A 20,441-nucleotide genomic window follows, 5' to 3' on the forward strand; every position below is an offset into this window, starting at 1 on the left:
CTTGAAAGATGGGAGCAAAGGCAGGTCAAAGTGGAATGAGGGCTAGCTAAATTCAAGTCAGCTATGCAATCCACTAGCAGAGTCAAGACCACTGCCTAAAGGACAACTAGAACAATGGTGGAAGAGGAAGCAAGCAATGAAAGCCAACCTCCTATAGAATAGGATTGTTTTGTAATTTCTTTTTTTGTGTTTCATTCTTTCTTTTTGGAAGAGGAAGTAAGTGATGAAAGCCAACTAGAACAATGGTGGAAGAGGAAAACACGACATATGATTGCATCATCCTAGCCATGGAGTAACACTGGGGACTCATAATTTTGGATGTGATCATGGGGATCTCTTTTTCCAAAATAAGTGACCAATTGGGGCATCTTAAAATTTGACAAAAAAGATTTTTCCATAATCTCCAGGGTGAAAGGTATTTTTCTCCTTTGTTGGTTCTTTCCGATTGGTACCAACCTTTTTTGCTCTAGTATCTTTTCAATCATCTTCTTCACGTCTGATGTTTCTCGGGCACTAAATATGGACTAATTCCTAACCTTATGGGTTCTTCTAAGCTGATTTTTCAAAGGATCCTAATCTTTTTCGACAATCATGCTCTCAATAATCTTCGGGTATTTCTTCTTTCTAGGAGGTTCTCTCACAACCCTATCCCTTTTGGTCAACACATCTTCTTCCTGACATCGAGATAGCTATGGGAGAGTCTCCCAAGTGCTTTCCTCCTAAGAAGCTTCTAGGAGCAGAAGACTTTCTCAGGTGACAAAAGCGTGTTCAAGTTGTCTCCTTGCCACAAAGTTCTACAGAGTTTATGGAAGTGGAGTATGGGGAATGATATGCTATAGGAAGCTTACCATTTCTTAAAGAGTTTGAGCACTTTCGTCATGTTGTCTTTATAGTGCCTCATACTCTTCGAAATGGACAATCGAAAGAGCCGCTTGGGGGTTCTTAGAGCTCTCACTAGGAGAGTCGTTTGCGATCTTTGGAGGTTTTCGAGAGATTGAACATTATGTTCCTCACTACTTCGTCAGTTTTCAACAATCTGAGATTTAGTGTATGCCATTTGTCTTTTTCTAAGCTTTTTGATTGGGTTCTCATAGACAATGTTAATTGTTGTTGTTTGAATATGACAATAAATTTACATGTTGAGAAATCATTTTCAAGTCATCAAGGTACTGCAAAAAAGAAGTTGATTAAAGGGGTATTCCCAATGCAAACCATCCTATACTTAAGTCAGATTTATTGGAAATTAGAAAAATTTGGAGAGAATTATGTGTAGCATCTTTCGCATACCTAGAGAGTGAGATTGACCTCCTATTTAAAGAGGTGGTGGGCGATAAGTGACAAAGTATCCAACCATCTTAGGATTAGTTATTCAGACTTTCAAAAAAAAAAATCGTAGAGATAATAATTTACACATTTGCCTTTGGAATACTCCACGAGAAAAGAAAAGTCTAAAGAGGGGTGAATTTTTGAATTCCAACCGAATAGGTCTCCAAAGAGAGTTTATCTTCTAGGCTTATTGCTAAGAAGGTCTCTCGAAGACCTTTATGTCTCCTAGGTTGTTTGTTTGTGGCTTTCTCTCTTAATTTTCTTCATTGTCTTTAAACCTCTTTTTCAAAAATAGGCCTTACTTTAATCGTGGCCTGAACCCATTACACGCCTGTTTGGGCCTTTGCGTATTTGGTCCTTCCAGCCTAAGTCTCTCATAAGACTTTTTTTACCTGAAGGTGGCATGAAGAGCTATAATTCTTGAATTTATATAAGAAATTAAATAATATTAATAAATAAAATAAGTTATAAAAAAAAAATATGAAACGTTACTGGTGTTTTGAAATTCAATTTTACAATTTAATTTGTTTAATAGAGAGACTTAATTTATTATTTAGTTTCAATTGTAAATTATTATTTATTATTGTCATTATTTACTGTTACGAGTTATATGATCATATTCAAATTTATATTGTTTAAATTGTTTAATAAGGATACTTATTTTACTATTTAGTTTCAATTGGAAATTATTATTTATTATTGTCACTATTAACTGTTACGTGACAAGCTATGTCATATTTAATTTACCAAATTAAATATAATCCCTAATTACAAGGCATTATCAAACCATGAATTCAACCTTCTTTTAAGGAATAAAATTAAAAAACCACCATGTTCATTAGTTTATATCATACAAGAGCTCAGTGGAAGGACATAATAGTTCAAACATATATATAATTAATAATTATATATAGCTAGGGTAGTCATTATAGACTCACAATATATATGTATATATATGTGCTATTACTAATTTATGAGCAAGCATCTATGAAAACAGTACCACAGTCCACAGACTTCAAGTCCTTCACCTACTCAGAATGACCGCTTTGAGAGGGTTCTTCATCACCACAGTGAATGCGAAAGTCTCAGTCGGGTCGGGCGGGGCACCCGGAACCGGGACCCACTTGAAAGCATGCACCATCCTCGCAAGCAGCAAGTTCACATGCAACGTCCCCAGAGTCATCGCCGGGCAGATTCTCCGGCCTGCGCCGAACGGCGCCATCTTCACCCCTCTCGTCCCCGTCACGTCGACGTCCACGCCGTCGCCGTCAAGGAACCTCTCTGGCCTGAACTCCTCCGGGTCCTCCCACAATCCCGGGTCCTGCGTCACCCACGCAGTGTAGAACTCCACGCTCACGTCCGCCGGAATCTTGTAGCCGCCGAGCTCCGTCTCAGTCGTGGCAGCGTGAGACAAGACGAAGTGGCTAGGAGGGTGGCGGCGGAAAGTCTCCTTCACCACCGCTCCCAAATACGGCATCTTCTCCACGTCTTCTTCGGTGACGGTGCCGTCTTTTCCCACGCAAGCAACGATTTCTTTGTACAGCTTGTCTTGAATCTCTTGGTCCAGCACTAAATGAAGCAAAGCCCACTCCACTGTCGTCGCGCTGGTATCCGTTCCGGCGTTTATAGCCTCCGAGCAAAGCGTGACGAGTTCCTCTTCGCCCAACTCGCCCCGGCCGGGTGGAACCAGTTTAAAGAGCGAGTCGATGTAAGCCGCTCCACTCGGGCTCTGTCAAAATGAGACAAAAAAAAACAAATTTGAATTAAATTAATAGTCAATCGCAGAAATTCAAGAATTGGGTTATGGCAAATTTACAATTTCACTTTTACTTGCATTTCATTGTTGAAAACCTAAGTAGAGCCAATTAAAGTTGTAATTTTTTTGCCCTTCAGCCCTCGAGTTAAAAGCCCCATTTAGTGAAACTAGACCGAATATCTGAACTAAAATCCTAAATACTAAACCCTCACACTCACCACCATCTCCGAAAAGCTTCTGCCAGGTTTTCCTCCACTCTCAAGAAACCTTTTTCTGTTCCTCAACAGAGGAACCAGACATTCCATTTGCTTCTTCCTCAGCTCCTTGGCATCCTTCAGCTGCCGGCTGAACAGCGGCATGAGCACGGGCAAGAAGTCCGGCAGCTTCGGTGTGGTCATGAGCATGACATCTTTCAGCACCGTCTCTATTTCCTTAATCCGATCTTCCGAGATTTTCGCCCCGAAACACAGACATATGAGAATGCTGCAGATAGTGAGCCTGCAGGTGCTCATCACCTCGACGGATCCCTTGCGGCGAGCCACGGCCTCGAGCTGCCGCATATGGTTCTCGATGGCCCACTTCCGGATCCAGCTGCATTGCCGGATCCTGGCGGGGTTGATCAGTTCCGTCACGAAGTTCCGCCGCAAAGAGCGCCAGAGCGGGCCGTACTCGGCGGAGTTAATGGCGCACTTTCCAACGCTAAACAGGAGGCGGATGGGAGAGTCCGGTGGCCGGCTGGCGAAGAGAGGGCCTCTCTCCACCAAGGCTTCGTGGATGAGCTCGGAGCTGGTCACGATAACGAGAGTTCGCTGCCCCATATGCATGGTGAAGATGGGGCCATACTTTTGACGTAAATCTCGCACTATGAAGATGAACGGTCGGCGTTGGAGGATGACTTGCACTAAGTTGCCCACTATCGGCCACCCCGGCGGTCCCGGCGGGAGGTTCTTCCTTCCACCGCCGGTAGCCGACCAGTATCGCCACCATAGACGAATAAACAGAGCTGCGAAGCAGAGAATAGCAATGTCTACCAACTCCATATCTCAGAGACAGAAAGAGAGAGAGAGAGAGGGGTGTAAATGTAATGCAATGAAAGAGAGACGAGGAGGCCAGAGCTGCCATGGTTGAGGTAGATATAGAGGGCATGAAAAAAATTTACCTACACGGCCGGGTGTTGAGGTGAATTTATATATCCATCCATCAATAAATAAATGCATTTGATCAGAGATGATCGATGTTAATTAAATTTTGATTAAGAATGGAATTAAGTATAAAATTTAATGTATATCATTAAATTATATATTTTCTTAACAAAAAGGGTTAAGATTAAATCCTAATCCTCCATTCTGAATAATCAAAGGATTAGAATTTAATTAACACTAACTCTTGATTCATTTTTTTTTTTTATCATTGCGATTACAAACCAACGATTCAAGAGTTAAATTGTATTAACTAAGGTTCGAATCTTAAATCTATTATGTTTATAAGTTGATTCAAATTTATTATGACAATAACATCTATTACTTAAATGGAATGTTATGAAACAAGAAAGAAATCTCAACATTAAATGAACAAAAGATCCATATTATCTATAAAACAAGAAGGAAGCATGCATATGATCACCATTAATTTCCTTAACATCCAAATAAATTTCCTCCTCAACAAAACAAAACCAAACCAAACCAAACCAATCTTTTAAAGGAGGAGGAGGAGGAGGAGGGTGAAGAAAATATATAATAATTGACATGGTCAACATGGATGGATGGAAAGAGGGGGCCGGGAGGCGGTGGGTGATACCAGTGAATGAGATTTTTTATGATATTTAACTACCCCACTGATTCCAAATTGAATAACCTCATCAGACGTACATTTACTCTGTACGTACGGACGCATCCACCTGATCCTATATACCACTCCTCACTTTTATATATATATATATATATATATTATTCCTTATACAAAACTATTATTTAAATACCAAAAATTTAATTAATTTGCTCTCGCACTTAATATATTATTATTATTACTATTGATAATTATTATTGATTTTTTTGTTATCAATTATATCCAAAGTTAAAATAGCAATTCTCAATATATTACCATATTGCCTGAGTTGAGATTATCAAGCGATCGAGCTTTTTAAGTACTCCTATATATGGCAGTGGCAGACAGATGGCCACCGCTGCTAATTATAGAATGTTTCACCTTCAAAGGTTAATGATATCTTTACAAATTTGTAAAGGCAAAATGATTTTCTTCTTCGGGTTTTTTATTTTGTACCAACAAATTATGTTAGGAAACTTTTAAAATCTATATATTAGATTGTATGAAAATAAAATAAAAAAAAAATACGATACAAAATAGAACAAAAACAGAGAAATAATATTTTTCAAAAAATAAGATATCCATCACTACCCATTAGTCTACGATGATGGAAATCGATCTATGATAATTTTCACGTCATAAAGTATAATATATTATATGTAAATTTTATTTTTATATTTTGCATGACACTTAAAAATAAATATATAATGCAATGTCACACAAATGCTAATAAATTCATGGACCCAATCTCCTGAAGGGGATGAAATCTCAATTTTATGGATTAATATTGAATATTCATTATTTATCCTCAATAGCTGTAAGCAACAACAATTGGTGGTGCAGCTGCTTAGCCTGCTTTGTAGTTCAAATGTGACCTTGGTCGTCCAGGTATAACACAAGTGGTACAGTTTTTAAATTTTTTTTAAAAATATCGACAGATCAACTTTTAATAAAGATAAAAATATCTCATTTATTAGGAATTGATCGCATGTTCGTTTAAGAGTATATAAATTTATGATCGCATCTGATTTATTCAGAGATCAAATTAAAAAGGAAAATTGATCTTCTCTAAAATTAGAGAGATATAATTATTAAAAAAGAAAATAAAAATGTGACCTTAGTCAACAAGTCGTGCCAAAAAAGGCATGCGCTCGTCACGCTGACCTATTAAATTATTGAGACATTTTGGGCGAATAATGTTGCAACCATTGGTACTGAAAGCGTGTGTCCCAAATTGAAGAAATCATCACAAATAATTGTACGCACTCTCTTCTGATTACACAACACAGGACGACCACGCACGAAATGAATCCAGGAGCTTCCGGTAGGTTTATTGACAAAGGTTTGTGAATGCTCCCCTCCCACTAAGTTTACTCATGAACCCGGGAGGGACCGCTTCTATTTAGGCCTGTATGTAATCAGTTTGGATTCCATCAGATTTGCTCCACATTTGTTAGCACTAATGGATCATCCAGATCCATTTATATCTGAACTGGACGGCATAGATTTGAATCCTAACAAATCTGGAGCTCACGGATTTTGGACTAGATCCATGTCCATTATATTATTATTATCCTGTGATTTGTGCGAATATTTCTATATTGATTAGAGCTTGAATTTTTTATAGGTTTCCTTTGCAAAAAAATCAAATTTGTTGCAAAAATATGTTTGTCAACAACATATGCGTATATTTTGCCCCCAAATACGTCATTTTTGTTAAATTGTCACACAATGATATTTGTTTACAAAAATATAGTCACTAACATTCTTTTGAGAATCGGACTACTAAACACATTGGAATATTTGAAAAAATAATATTTTTTATTATTTGAACACCATATATTATTTTTTTAATATATAGATTTTTTTTTAATTTTTTTATTTATTATTTATATATTTGATTTGAGTTTTATTTTACTTTTATCATAAATTTGTGTTGATATTGTTATATAATTTTTTTTAAGGGTACCATAATTAATGTTACTTAATATACTTTTAATCTATTAATCCTTATATGATAAATTTTATTTTTTTAAATTTTTATAGCATATTCATCAAAAAAGAGAGTAAAATGCACCAGAACCCTTATGGTTTGGGTTATTGGCCAAATCACCCCTCGTGGTTTGAAAATATTTTTATTAGCCCTTATGGTTTTTTTTTTTTTTTAATGAAAATGGCCCCACATTACTAATTTCGTTAGATTTACTTAAATTATTTTAATTAAGTTAAAAAATTCTTAATTAAATCAAAATAAAAATTAAATGTTATTGATTATTTTAATTAAAAATTATTTTAATTAAATGTTAATAATAATTCTTCCTTTTTTTTTTTTTAATTTGATACCCTAATTTAGGTCTGAAATCACTTGTAACTCATCAATAGATATTTTCTCACAAAACAACACGTCACTAAAAAGAATTTACGTGATTAGGATTTGTCGCTAAAAACATAAAGTTGCATAACCAATTTTTCACAAAAAAAGCATTGGCCATGGATTACTTACTACAACATTTATGACCACAGACATAAATTGGTTTTGCCACTTCATGTTTTTTTGTGACAACATTTAAAATAGAAGGGTAAGAAACCAGTAAAATTAGTAGCATAAAAAGCCAGAATACCCAACAAAATTACTACTGCCAATAACTCCCCATCGCCAAAAATGTGCCCCCCCCCCCCCCCCCCCCCCCCAAAAAAAAAAAAAAAAAAAAATTACTGAAGCTTGTCACTCGTTGGTAATGGAGTTGATTTAATTAACAACTAAGCATAAGAATTTATATTCTTATGTATGCTAATGCTTAATGTCATCAAATGTAAATATAAAAGTTATTAATTATTTATAATAGAATTGATATATTATCCGCGCCAGACAATCTTATGTTGCTCGATGTAAGCATCACCCCCCCCTAATCTCAACACTCATCCCCTATTACGCATATTTCCTCACCTCTCTTGCACCCCATCTCATGAAACAACTCTTTCCTTCTGTGGGGTTTGCGTCAAGTAATATAAGATTGCCCGATACGGACAAGAGATCAATTCTCTTATTTGTAAGAAGGGGAGTTGATTTCTAATGATATATCCAAAGAACGTTATAAAATAACAATCACCTCCCAATAAATATATATATATATAATCATGGAGTAGTAACAAACAATCAACAAGCTAGTTGGAGAACTTCATAAGTGTCAAGAAGCACATTTACAATTCTAGGTAACTTAGGGTAGATCTAGGGAGGGGCAAGCACGGGCTATAGTTGGTGCAAGCCTTAGCCTTCTTCTAAATTTACCCTGTAAAAATGACCCATTTGAAGAGAAGGGGGCTAAAATATACCTTATAGATCTAGGGCAGTCTTCCCCTAACTTTGTTTCAATACATAACGTAGTTTAAGTTCAATTTCAATAGCATAATAGTAACGTATAGGGAGAATTCGTATTAGTAGATGGATTATGGCTTATATAATTATTTTTAAAATATAATAATTTAATATAAACTTAAATTTAAAAATAAAATAAACTTATTTGACAATTTATAATAAATGAGCAATCTGAATCACAGATATTTTCTTTACCACTTTAACACCAGTCTTACTTTGGCAATTACTGGGCAAAAGAACCAAAATAGCAATTTTGGATCCAAGAAAAGAATTTGAAAGCAAGAGGTGGTTAGGTGGACTCATTTAATTGGTGTCCTCCACCCAGACACGACAGCCTTGAAAATAATCGCTCGTCCGTACGCTGCAGCCCTGTCAGAACTCTGATCGCTTATTTAAGGTACCTTGACATACATACATATATACATATATATATATATAGCTTCTAGTTTTTCGTTTTTATTTTTTGTGCTCAAATTTTGTTTTTATTTAAAAATTAAAGTGAGAACTTGGCAAAAAGAAATTAAAGAGTTAAATACCGAATTAATTTGTGTATATGAATTCGAGGCTAAAATGGTTTTCGTGCTTTTGGAATGACAGAGAAATCTTTTTATTTTCAGACTCAAGATTAGATTAAATGATTAAATCAAAAATGATAGAGAAATCATTTATAAAGCACCAAATTAAACAACCACATGTCAATGCATCTAAATTGTCACAACTATCAAGACTTAATGGTTGGAATGATTTTTTTGATGAATTTCAATTAGAGTATATGAGTGATCAATTTTATAGGTCGGGTTATTGAATTATAAAGCTAAAACTAACACCAATTGTTATCATCATTGTCGCCGTCTTTACCAAATCATCATCTTTGTCTTACCATTTAGATTTTCAAATCAATTTAGATTTGGAAAGATTATCCAAATTTAAAATGACGATAATCTAGATTTATTACAGATGAAGGATAAAAAAAAACTTATAGTTATTGTCTCTACTAAATTGTGGCCTATTATTTTATTTTTTAGAATTTCAAATCATTCTAGATCTAAAATAAGTGTCTAAATCTAAAAGGATAATGAACCCATACCAAATTTGGGTTTATGGTAGAGAAAAAAAGAGAAAGACTTATTTTTGTCCTCATTTTTACTAAACTATTGTCACTTTATCTATTAAATAGTTGTCGTTATTTAAAACGTTCTAGATTTAAAATTTGAAATGATTATTAACATGATAAAAGCTTAAAGAAGAAGATGAATGTTATTGTTGTCACTGCCACCATTGTTAATTGTCGAGAAAAAAATGAAGGGGAGATTTGAGAAGAGAAAGAAATAAAAATAAAAAATAAGTGAAAGATTTTTAAAAATAAGGATATTTTAGTCATTTTTAATATTTAATGGAATAGCTAATTGTACGAGAAATTGTAACATAACATTAAATTGTGAAGATACTTATTGTATTTTTTTAAGAGTAATTTTTATAATATTTTCAAATATCAAAGACTACGCGTGAAATTTTTCCTTATTTCTAATTATGTTTCTATATTTTCGACGTCAAATACCTTACTTAAATTAAAATAAAAAAATGATATTTTGTATTTTAAAAGTTGATGCACAATTTTTTATTTTTAAATCAAAGTAAAACTTGACTTAAAGTCCGTATTTTACATGCCATTTAACTCATAAAATATTTAAATACTACCTCCGTAATTAATTAATCTGATATTGATCCCCAACCTATCTTAAAAAATAAAAAAGAAAAAAACTTAGTCCCAAACATAGGGGTTCATTTCAGTTTGCACCCTGAACTTGCAAAATTTGCGAATGTATGGCTTGACCCTGATCCATAAGAGTCAGTGGGTAGCTTCACAGTGCATACCCTAGGCTGTTGTGCTGGCAGACGGTGGACGTCGGAGTATGGAGAAACAGAGAGAGATGGATTGGTGTGTCTCTATGCCAAAGATTGAACTTCATGCCCACCTCAATGGTTCCATCAGAGGCTCCACTCTTCTGTATGATCTCTCTCTGCAATTTATACATTCATACTACATATATGCATTCACATGTGTATGGGTATCTAGTATTTCAGTTGTTAGCACCCAAAAAGGTCAAGAAAGTTGAAGGCATTTTCAGTTGTAAATTGATTCGTTCATATATTCTTGTATTGGAATATCAATTCTAATAGTACCCAGAAAGGTAAAAATGCTGAAAACATTTCAGTGCCGAGTTTCAAGTGGTTGAATCATTTAGTTTTGATGTACAGAAGCCTTGGTATTTGTATGGTTGAAAGGGTCATATAATTTTGGAAGAAAGGACATCAATTGGTTCCTACCTCATAGAAGGGCAAAAAGTTGCAGTTTTTTCCTTGCTAGAGATTTTGTACTTCAAGTTCAAGTTTCTGACTTTTTGATGCCTTAAATGATTGGGCTTTGTTCTACAGAGAGCTTGCTAGAGGTTTGGGTGAAAAGGGTACCATAGTTTTCTCAGAAGTAGAGCATGCTATCCTAAACAGTGAGTTCATTTTTTCTAGTTGTAATTCACTATTATCACTGTAGTGTTTCTTAGAATGTTTGCTTAAAAGAAAACCTGTCTCTAATGTAGGTGACCGTTCACTTCATGAAGTGTTCAAGTTGTTTGACCTAATCCACATTGTTACCACTGACCACACAATCGTTACAAGAATTACTAGAGAGGTATGAAAATTTCACCCTTCCATGTTGTCCAAGAATTACTTGGGTTTTAAAGTTGTTCAAGAATTACTAATTTAAATGATCACTAACTTATTTATTATCTTTTTTATGAAGTAGGTTGTTGAAGACTTTGCTGCTGACAATGTTGTCTACTTGGAGTTGAGGACAACTCCAAAGGTATTTGCTTAAAGAGGAATTGAGTTCCCACTAATAACGTGTTAAATATTTCTCCTAGATGAAATTAACTATGATGCTTGTGGTAATTGTTAGTTATTCAAATTTTAGTTGTCTACTTTTTCTGAAGTTAGTAGAGATGTGTTAATCCCATGACTTGAGGAAATGGTGTGTTATCTTCCTTACAGAGGAATGATTTGAAAGGGATGACCAAGCAATCTTATATAGAAGCGGTACTGAAGGGCCTAAGCGATGTGGCTACTGTAGATGTTGATCTTGCTTGTCAGGATTTGAGCACGAAAAATTCTGTTGATTCTTGTGCCATCAGCAATTTATGTGATGGAACTACAAGAAAGAAGATATATGTCAGACTTCTTCTAAGTATCGACCGTCGTGAGAGTACTGAATCTGCAATGGAAACTGTATGTTAGTGCAATATGACCTACAAATATGTCTCTATTTTATTTGTACTCTGATGGCTAAGGTTTTATTTTTAATCTTACCCTGCTTGCTTTCTGAAGGTTAAGCTTGCACTGGCAATGAGACATTTGGGTGTAGCGGGTATTGACCTTTCAGGCAATCCCATCGTTGGTAAATGGTACTTGTTTGCTACCAAAAGAAAAAAAAAGAAAAAGAAACTCTTGTCCATTGGCATTATTTTTTACTTGCTGTAGAGCTGTTGCATCTCTTTTTCTTCTTCACATTTGCGACAGGGAAACTTTTTTACCAGCTTTAAAATTTGCTAGGGAGGAAGATCTTCCGATAACTCTTCATTGTGGCGAGGTGCGTCTATCTTCATATTGCTGATTCCAGTCCTTTTGTTCTTAGTAACTCCCTTGACTGGTTTATTTTTGTAACTTAGTGCTTGTAGGTACCCAATCCAGTGGAAATCCAAGCAATGCTAGATTTCCTTCCCAGGAGAATTGGCCACGCTTGTTGCTTCGGAGAAGAAGAATGGAGAATGTTGAAATCTTACAAGATACCGGTTTGATATAATTCTCTATTGTTCTGTGTCTTGAGGATATAGGACAAACACTTTTTGTAACTGAATGTTGGATTTGGGGCAAGCCAATGTATGACTTGCCTGATTAATTTACTAATTCCATTTTCCAGTCTTAATCTTCTTTTTCTTCATCATCAGACAAAAATATCTATAGCATTAGTGTTTCATATATACATATTACTTTTGTCATTTTTCCTCTTTTACCATGCAGGTTGAGATTTGCTTGACATCCAACATCCGAACTGAAACAATCTCTTCCCTTGATGTTCATCATTTTGGTAAAGTCCTCTGCTTCTATTTGTATATTAATATATACAGAATCCAACTTGAATTAAATATATCATGCTCCCAATGTACGCCTTATAACATTACAACACCACATGTTCAAAAGAAACATGCTAGGCCAATTTGCTTCAAATATCACTCTTAATCTATTGCTGAAAATCTTCATAAACATCCATAAACAATTTAATAATGCTAAATAGTAAAGTCTAAAATACAATCAATCCTCTTATAAACATTTATTTAAATATCCAAAGTTATAAATTTCTAGTTTCTCTCCAAATGAAAGAAATATTTTAACAACCTTACAATCTGCCAGTAGTGCATATGAAATGTTGGGAAACAAAAGGAATGAGTACCAAAGACAGTAAGTGATATATCACCTTACCAGCTGGATCAAGTATGCAATATGATTAATTCAATCAGTATTTAAGAATTTTTTATACTGAAAATTATATATAATAATGATATAAGAACAACATTAAAAATAATACACCAACTTGCATGTTTACAAAATTAACCTGTTCATGTACAATAATTAAATATTGACTACAACCACAATGCCTTCATGGCAAGACCTAGAACACCACATGTCCTGTAGCAAGGATCTGGAAATAACCATGTATGTATGCCAATGTATTTATCCCCAAAGGCTGGGTCCACATTGCAGCCATCCATTAATCAATCAGTCCTTTCAATCTATATGAAGATGTTAAATGAATTGTGTAGCAATCATACGGTCATGTATAAGAGTGCATATTTGACCATATTTTTTTGTACAGTTAAATACTTATTAATAGTTATACTGAATAGTTTTAACAACTAACTAATATGGTGAAAAACCACTAATAAAATGGGCAACATCAACTGTAATTCCAATGAAATTGCCTGCATATAAAATATTTCAATTAGTACTTCACCAGTACTATGTTGCATTTGTAAGTAGTGGGCAATGTCTAAGCCTTTTGATCACAGTGAATTGAATAAGCCCTTCAGCCCTTATGGAGAGAGAGCAATAAAAAGAACTAAAAGAAAACTTAGAGCCTTAAATGAATTTTCTTAATTTATTAATGTCTTTATAAACTCATCAGATTTCCCAAAATTTTCCAAGCATCATTCTCCCACTATCAGATTTTGAAAATAAACATTTTCTAAACTTCCAAACACATTGCTGCAAATCACTGCATCCATATATTAAAAGATTTTCCCCCTCCCCAGGTTGTGCCACTCTTGATTTCTTATAAAAAATATAATTTCTTTCCTTACCTTTTCCACAAGCTGCTACACTGCATCAGATTTCATATAACAAAATATTTTCTTTTTCCTATTCGAATGCTACTCTGCAAAGCATCAGATTTCATAAACATAAATTTTCTCTATCAAACACATGGCAGCAGCAATTGCAGAATCTATTAATTGCCTGCCACTAATTTTGATTTCTTCGATCTTTTTATATTCTATTCCATTCTTTCATTACTTTCAGTACCTGGTCCAATTTCTTTTTATTGGTAACCACCTTTGCCAATTTGCTTTATTATTTTTTTATTTCCTTAACGCACATTCTTTTTCCACCTTCACTATTTATGTAACTTGTAACAACCTTTGTACTATAATATTTTCTAATCATGTTTAAAGATTATGATATAATGAAAAGAAACCCTTCAAGCTTCTGTAGACATTTAAAGTGGAAATCGCTTCTTAATTACATCTCTTTCCCCTTAACAAATGTTTAGTCCTCTAAATTTTAAGTACCACAACTTTCAAAATGTTGTCTTTTTTTTTGGGGGGGGGGTGTAGGTTATTTAAGTATTCTTGTACTTGCAAAGAAATGTGGTTTATCACATGACTAAGATTTGGCGCATACTGTCTAAACATTGACATATGGAACATTTTGTGTACTCCTGCCAATGACGGTTGCAATGCCAGCCTATACGCGACCTCTTCAACCCTTTTCTAAATCTCAAATTATGTATTTAGTTATCCACTTAACTCTTTTGTTTACTCTGAGCCACACAAAATTGCTCGAATCAACTTACTTCAATTACCAAATCTCATTACTCCTGTAGAGATATTGAAGAATACATGGTTACCCACCTGAAGCTCAAGTTATGTATTTAGTCATCCGCATAACTCTTTTGTTTACAATGAGCTACAAAAATATGCTCTCTGTTTAAATTTACTTTGCCCTCCATAAATAGTATCTCCTTTGGACCCAGCAATCTCTTTTCACCTACCTTATCCCATTTAACAGGGGATCTACATCTCCTTCTATATAAAGGCTCATATGGTGTCATTTTAATGCTAGCTTGATAACTCCACTATTGACAATCATGCATTCATAGAGAGGCGTTAAATTACAATTTTTCAATATGTCTTCAAGAATATGAATTGTTCTTTTTGGTTCATCATTGGTTTTGGGGTGAAAGGCTATGCTAAACTGCAGTTAATCCTCAGAGCTTTATGGAAGTTGCCAAAATTGGATGCAAAATGGCTGTCCTTGTTTGAAGTTATGGCTATGGGAATATGATGCAACATAATGACTTCCTTAATGTATACAAATTTGCTAGTTTGCTTAGGAAAGTACTTCTATTAGGAAGAAATGAACAGATTTTGTCAATTTATCAATGATAAACTCAAATTGTATCATTGCCCCTTGAAGTTTTTGGTAATTCTGACATGAAATCTATAGTGATGTGATCCCATTTCTACTTAGGATAGGGAGAGGCCATAACTGCCCAACTAGTTCTGATGCTATGCCTTCACCTGTTAACATGCTAACCATTTTTGGGCAACAGAATCTGCAATTCCCTTAGTATATTATTTCCTAGAAGTTTGCTCTCAAGTCTTTGTACATTTTTAGTTCTCTCAGGGTGTACTGTATTTAGCCAAAGAGGTAGAGTTAGATCAAGAAAAATTTGGTAAGAGACCCTTAAACATGATGAGCTATATGGGCTTTACAGAAGATAGTCATGGATAGAGATGACTGTCGAGCTAAAATTCATCTAGCCAACCGCATATTGTGGGATTAAGACTTGATATTTTGTTCTCCTCGTTGGGATGTAACATATATTATGCTTCCTTTAGTATATCCCATCTATTACCTGAATCTTTAGGAACACATAACCTGTTAACAATCTCAAAGCCCCATGTTCATCAAGTGACTACTCTTATCAGTTTGCACCTGACCCTTGATTCTCTGCAATTTGGAGTCATTACTTTGCATGCTTTTAATTTTTTCATGAAGGTACTTGGTGCACTCAACCCCACCTCAATCTGTAACCTCCAAAACTCCTTGAGAATATGCTTTTGATTGATAAGCAAAGTAGCTAAGTTGGCTTTAGGCTTTTGACTCAATTTCAACTCATCCCCCACTACATTAGCCTTATTGGGATGGTAGTCGTTAAATTATTTCATTGAGAAGTACTATCTTCTCTACTCCTTATTCAGCTTCTTTTGATTAATAAATTCTTTAAACTCTCAGGATTAGTAAAAATCTCACATCACCCCCATATAAATAATACCTTCATTTTTTCTAAGTAATGACCTTTATAATGCTAATTGCCAGATGCATGCAGGGTGGTTACACCAAGTATGCAATCATTTGTCTAGAAGCATAACCAATCACTTGGTCTTCCTTCCTGAGCTCCTGCCTGAGACCTAAGCCTTTTTTGGAAGTATCAATATTCACTATAGATAGTAAAACCACCGCCACGAGATGGCATCATGAATATTGAAGCTGAAACCACTCCTTTCGCTCTTGAGAACTTTGCAGACACTATTCGTCCTACTTGAATTTAATTCCCCTTTGGGTTGAACAAGAAAAATCCTCGATAAACTTGTTGTAGTAACTAGTCAAACCCAAAAACCTACAAACTTTATTGATGCTAGTTGGTCTAATCCAGTCAATCATTACTTAAAATTTTGGATTTGCCAACTCCCCATTTTTGACAGTCTATGGCCAAATTTCTCATGTCTTTAACTTGGCAAACAATTTCCTCTAGTACTTGATTCAGATGCTCCTCATGTTGTTCCTTTCTTTTAGAATAAAAAAATGTCATTAATAAAAATCACAATAAACTGATCCAGAAATGGTCTAAATACTATATTCATTAAATCCATAAACATTGCTGGTGCATTAGTTAACCCAGAGGGCTTTGGAATGAAATTATATTAGGCATACCTTGTTCTAAAAGTGGTTTTAGGAATGTTATCTGCCTTGATCTTCAGTTGGTGATAACCGAAATGCAGATTAATCTGGGAGAAGTATTGAGCTCCATATAACTGACCAAATAAATCATCAACCCTAGGTGGAGGATATTTATTTTTTATTGTCACCTTATTTAGCTTCCTATAATCCATGCAAAGGCACATATTTCATCTTTTTTCTTCAACAAAGAGAATTGGCCCACCTTAAGGTGATGCAATAGGTCTAATAAAACCCAGTCTAGCAACTCTTGCAATTGCTTTTTAACACTGTTGTTAGAATCGTATGATTCACGATTCGAATAGTACGATTCGGCTCGATTCATACAGAATCAAAAATCCCTTAGAATCGACCATGAATCGGATGAATCGATCATGAATTGCACGATTCATCCGAGTTCATCTACATGTGTGCTTTAATCAAATATTCATCTGATTTGGCTGTTTGAAGACAAAGAAGATGATGATGCTCTTGAACTTGAAGATTAAGATGATTGATAACTAGTGAAGATTATGTATAATGGAGTTTATTAGTAGCCTAATAGTTGTAGTTTTTTTTTTTTTTAGCTTGTTATTTTGAAAGTAGTTTGGTTTGGTGCAATTTGAATTTAAAGGCAACATGAATATATTTTTGTCTTTTGTTATAATTTTAAACTTAGCAAATATATTTAGAAGTATTATTTATCTATTTATATTTAAAAGAATTGATCATGGTGGGCACCTTATTTATTTTCTATGAATATATATTATTTATTGTTGAAATTGAGAATGTGTACCGAATCTTACGATTCAATTCGATTCTCGATTCATGATTCATAAAATAAGGATTTTGATTCTCGATTCGAACCTTGATTTAACAACCATGCTTTTTAACTGTTTTAATGGGGCCTGTACTAGCACTATTTCAATAGCAAATTTTATCTCCATATTTGGTGGGAGTCCTAACAGATCCTTTAGAACACATCTGGGAATTTGCATGCTACAGGGATATCATTAATATCCTGTATATCTTGACTAATCCCTTCCACACTAGCCAAGTAAGAAATAACCCTTCTTCACTAGTTGTTCAGCACATGTAGTAGAAATAGCCTGTGGAAGAATGCCTTTCACTAATCATCATCATCAACTACACCTTATCCTTGACCAAGTTAGAATCGGTGGCATGACATTCGTTATGTCAATTGACTTCTAAAAGTCATATTAACTATACAAATCCATATGAAAGAACAATGTGGCAAAATTTTATGCAGGATGCTCTTCTTGACCCAACCCTCTAGCAAGGGAATGAAGAGATAAATTTTTGACACCTTCATATCAAAAAGTTTCATGAGAGGAGAGTGGTGAATTAATAAATTCAGGTATATCAAAATTTGAAATATTGTCCTTTTTGCTCGTCATCCAACCGAAGCATAATGGTTAGGATTATCTACAGTTCCTGCCCTACATAATATCAAAGTCTTGCACTCAAATACAATCAAGTCTGCTAGAGATTCTTTGTCATTTAACCAATCAAACAAGATATGCATGAGTGGCAATGACAACACCACTACTGGAGTTTCTGCAGTTAGTTTTGTTGTATTAGGAACAATCATTCATGTCTCATAAAAAAAGTAGTAGAAGTAAAAGAATGGATAGCACTAGAGTAACATAAAATAAAATATAAGCAGATACATATGAAACAGAAAGAATATTTGAGACAATGCATTAGATTCCTCAACATCCTGATGGGTGAGTCGTGCATATGCCATAGCATGTGCATTAGGCTTTTCCATCATCTCTTCTGATCAACTGTCATTTGGCTTGCTTCCTAATCTGTCTGTGTTGTCTGTTTGTACCAGGCATTTGTTGCTTTTGTCTTACTGGACAATTTGCAATTTTGTTGTCCCCATCGGCCACAAGCTAATATCTCAGTGATGTTCATCTTTGGAATAGTACTTCTTACACTACACCTGTGACACCTCTTTGTAAGCACCAATTAAAAATTCCATTGATCAACCACCACTAATTTCTATTTTTCCCACGTCTTTATATTATATTCAATTTTCCATTACTTACGAAATCTGCTCAGCAAGAACCTTTATATTACAAAACTTTCTAATCATGTTTAAAGATTATGATATAACATAAAGGAATCATAAGTACCGATTTGTTGTTATAATCTATAAGCATGAATGGCTGTATAGAGTTATTGGAAAATAGGCTTAACTCAAGATCTCCATTGTACTTGATTGGTAACTATCACTCTTCTCATTCTCCAGTGACGACTTTGGGCCTTTAAAGTTTCTTTAGGTATTGGAGCGGTAAAAGAATCATTTTTGTTAAAATAGCTACATTAGGGTTCCTTAGGAATTTACTAACATGCCCCTTAAAAATGAAAACTAATTATGAAACCCAAAATAGTAACAGTAATATCTTCTTCTTTTTTCAATAATAAAATAGTAACAGTAATATCCCTTGTTATTAATTAATATATGTAATATTTTGGGGTACTACAAAATATAAGGCAGGGTATGATAAAAGAAGTGTTGATGTACACTCGGCAATTAGTTGGTAACTTGTATTTTCGGAAGATTTGCTGGCTAAAGCAGTAAATAAACTGATTGTGTTGGCTTTGCAGCTGATCTGTATAATGCAGAACACCCTATAGTCCTGTGCACCGATGATTCTGGGGTATTTTCTACCAGTCTTTCTGGCGAGTACAGCCTTGCTTCGTCCACATTTGGTAGGTCCTACCCTCCTCCCTGTGCAATGAATGAAATATAGATGGACGATGAATGCTATCCCAAGCCCCCTCTTAGATGGATTACTTTCTCGTTACTGACTCTTATCTCATTGGTAAATAACCAAGGTCTTGGAAGGATTGAAATGTTTCGGCTTGCACAGAAGGCCATTGAATTTGTTTTTGCTGATGATGCGGTCAAGGGGGAGCTCAGACAGATGTTTGATTCTGCTGCAAGGAAGCTGAATTTATGATAAATGTCGTTTCTAGAGCGGGAGGCCCTCTTTCGGTATGGCTTTAGTTAGCATAGGTTCATTGAGAGAGGTTGGCTGAACAGCCTGAACTCAAAACTACAGGAAACAGGCTGTAAGAGTTAATTCTTTTCACCTCAAATGTTAGACACTGTAGTTGGTATTTCCATTGAAAATGCAGGGAATAAGCACCTTGAGCTGCTATCTAGTCATCTTAACTTGGATAGTTAGCTTGGACCAGTTGAGTAATTGCATTGCATTACCTTCAATGTTTTCGAGCTGTCTCAGCTTTGGCTAATATACATATTATATTATATATATAGTATACAAATATAAGGTGAGGGCTAGTCTTTTTATGTATGATTTGATGTGGTTTCAAATATAAAGTGAAAGTAAATGTGTAAAATGTATTCCATAGAACGAAATCTTTTTCATACATTTTGTGAGGGAATGCCCATGCTCTTGTACTCAAAGGGAATGAGCCATTCCTTAGTACTGACCAAATACACTTTTAAGGTTTATGTTTTTATTCTATTAGTTCCAACTTTATTCAACTAAACACGCCTTAATTATTGATTGGATCGTGCTACATGTATTGATAAAATATATAAATTCGATGATCGAATTGAATTTCATAAATGAATTTCATCGTCAATCGTTGGGTTTCATGATTGATGAAGCTTGATCGTGTTTTATCCAAATCCGACAACGACAAATTAGGCGAAGGCATTTTTTGAATTTTGACACTTTCGATTATCTATTTGGCAACTCAGTTGTTGTACAAGTAGCATTTTTTTTTTATTAATTGCTTAATGCAATTTGTTTCTTTTATTCAAACTTA

General features: G+C 34.7%; 2 protein-coding genes across 4 annotated transcripts; one reads left to right on the forward strand and one right to left on the reverse strand.

The window, feature by feature from the left end:
• Nucleotides 1–2,131: 2,131 nt before the first annotated feature.
• LOC127794018 (cytochrome P450 77A2-like) lies at nucleotides 2,132–4,233 on the reverse strand. Its single transcript, XM_052324877.1, has 2 exons — nucleotides 3,301–4,233; nucleotides 2,132–3,055 (listed from the first exon to the last, which is right to left on the reverse strand). The coding sequence occupies exons 1-2, from the start codon at nucleotides 4,120–4,122 to the stop codon at nucleotides 2,351–2,353; spliced, it is 1,527 nt and encodes a 508-aa protein (XP_052180837.1). The 5' UTR covers nucleotides 4,123–4,233; the 3' UTR covers nucleotides 2,132–2,350.
• Nucleotides 4,234–10,092: 5,859 nt separating this feature from the next.
• On the forward strand, nucleotides 10,093–19,940 carry LOC127795763 (N6-mAMP deaminase). 3 transcript variants are annotated; one of them, XM_052327638.1, is made up of 11 exons: nucleotides 10,095–10,290; nucleotides 10,719–10,789; nucleotides 10,880–10,971; nucleotides 11,086–11,145; nucleotides 11,331–11,564; nucleotides 11,664–11,740; nucleotides 11,889–11,925; nucleotides 12,014–12,127; nucleotides 12,357–12,423; nucleotides 19,248–19,352; nucleotides 19,479–19,940. In XM_052327638.1, exons 1-11 carry the CDS (start codon nucleotides 10,196–10,198, stop codon nucleotides 19,601–19,603), a joined length of 1,077 nt encoding a protein of 358 aa, XP_052183598.1. In that variant the 5' UTR covers nucleotides 10,095–10,195; the 3' UTR covers nucleotides 19,604–19,940. The 3 variants fall into 3 exon arrangements, with proteins under 3 accessions (XP_052183599.1, XP_052183598.1, XP_052183596.1); XM_052327636.1 differs by having other exon boundaries at nucleotides 10,096–10,290; nucleotides 11,856–11,925; nucleotides 19,479–19,937; XM_052327639.1 differs by lacking the exons at nucleotides 19,248–19,352; nucleotides 19,479–19,940 and adding an exon at nucleotides 18,469–19,209 and having other exon boundaries at nucleotides 10,093–10,290; nucleotides 11,856–11,925.
• The last annotated feature ends 501 nt before the right edge of the window (nucleotides 19,941–20,441 follow it).

Source organism: Diospyros lotus, chromosome 2, assembly GCF_014633365.1.
Source record: "Diospyros lotus cultivar Yz01 chromosome 2, ASM1463336v1, whole genome shotgun sequence".
NCBI lineage: Eukaryota > Viridiplantae > Streptophyta > Magnoliopsida > Ericales > Ebenaceae > Diospyros > Diospyros lotus.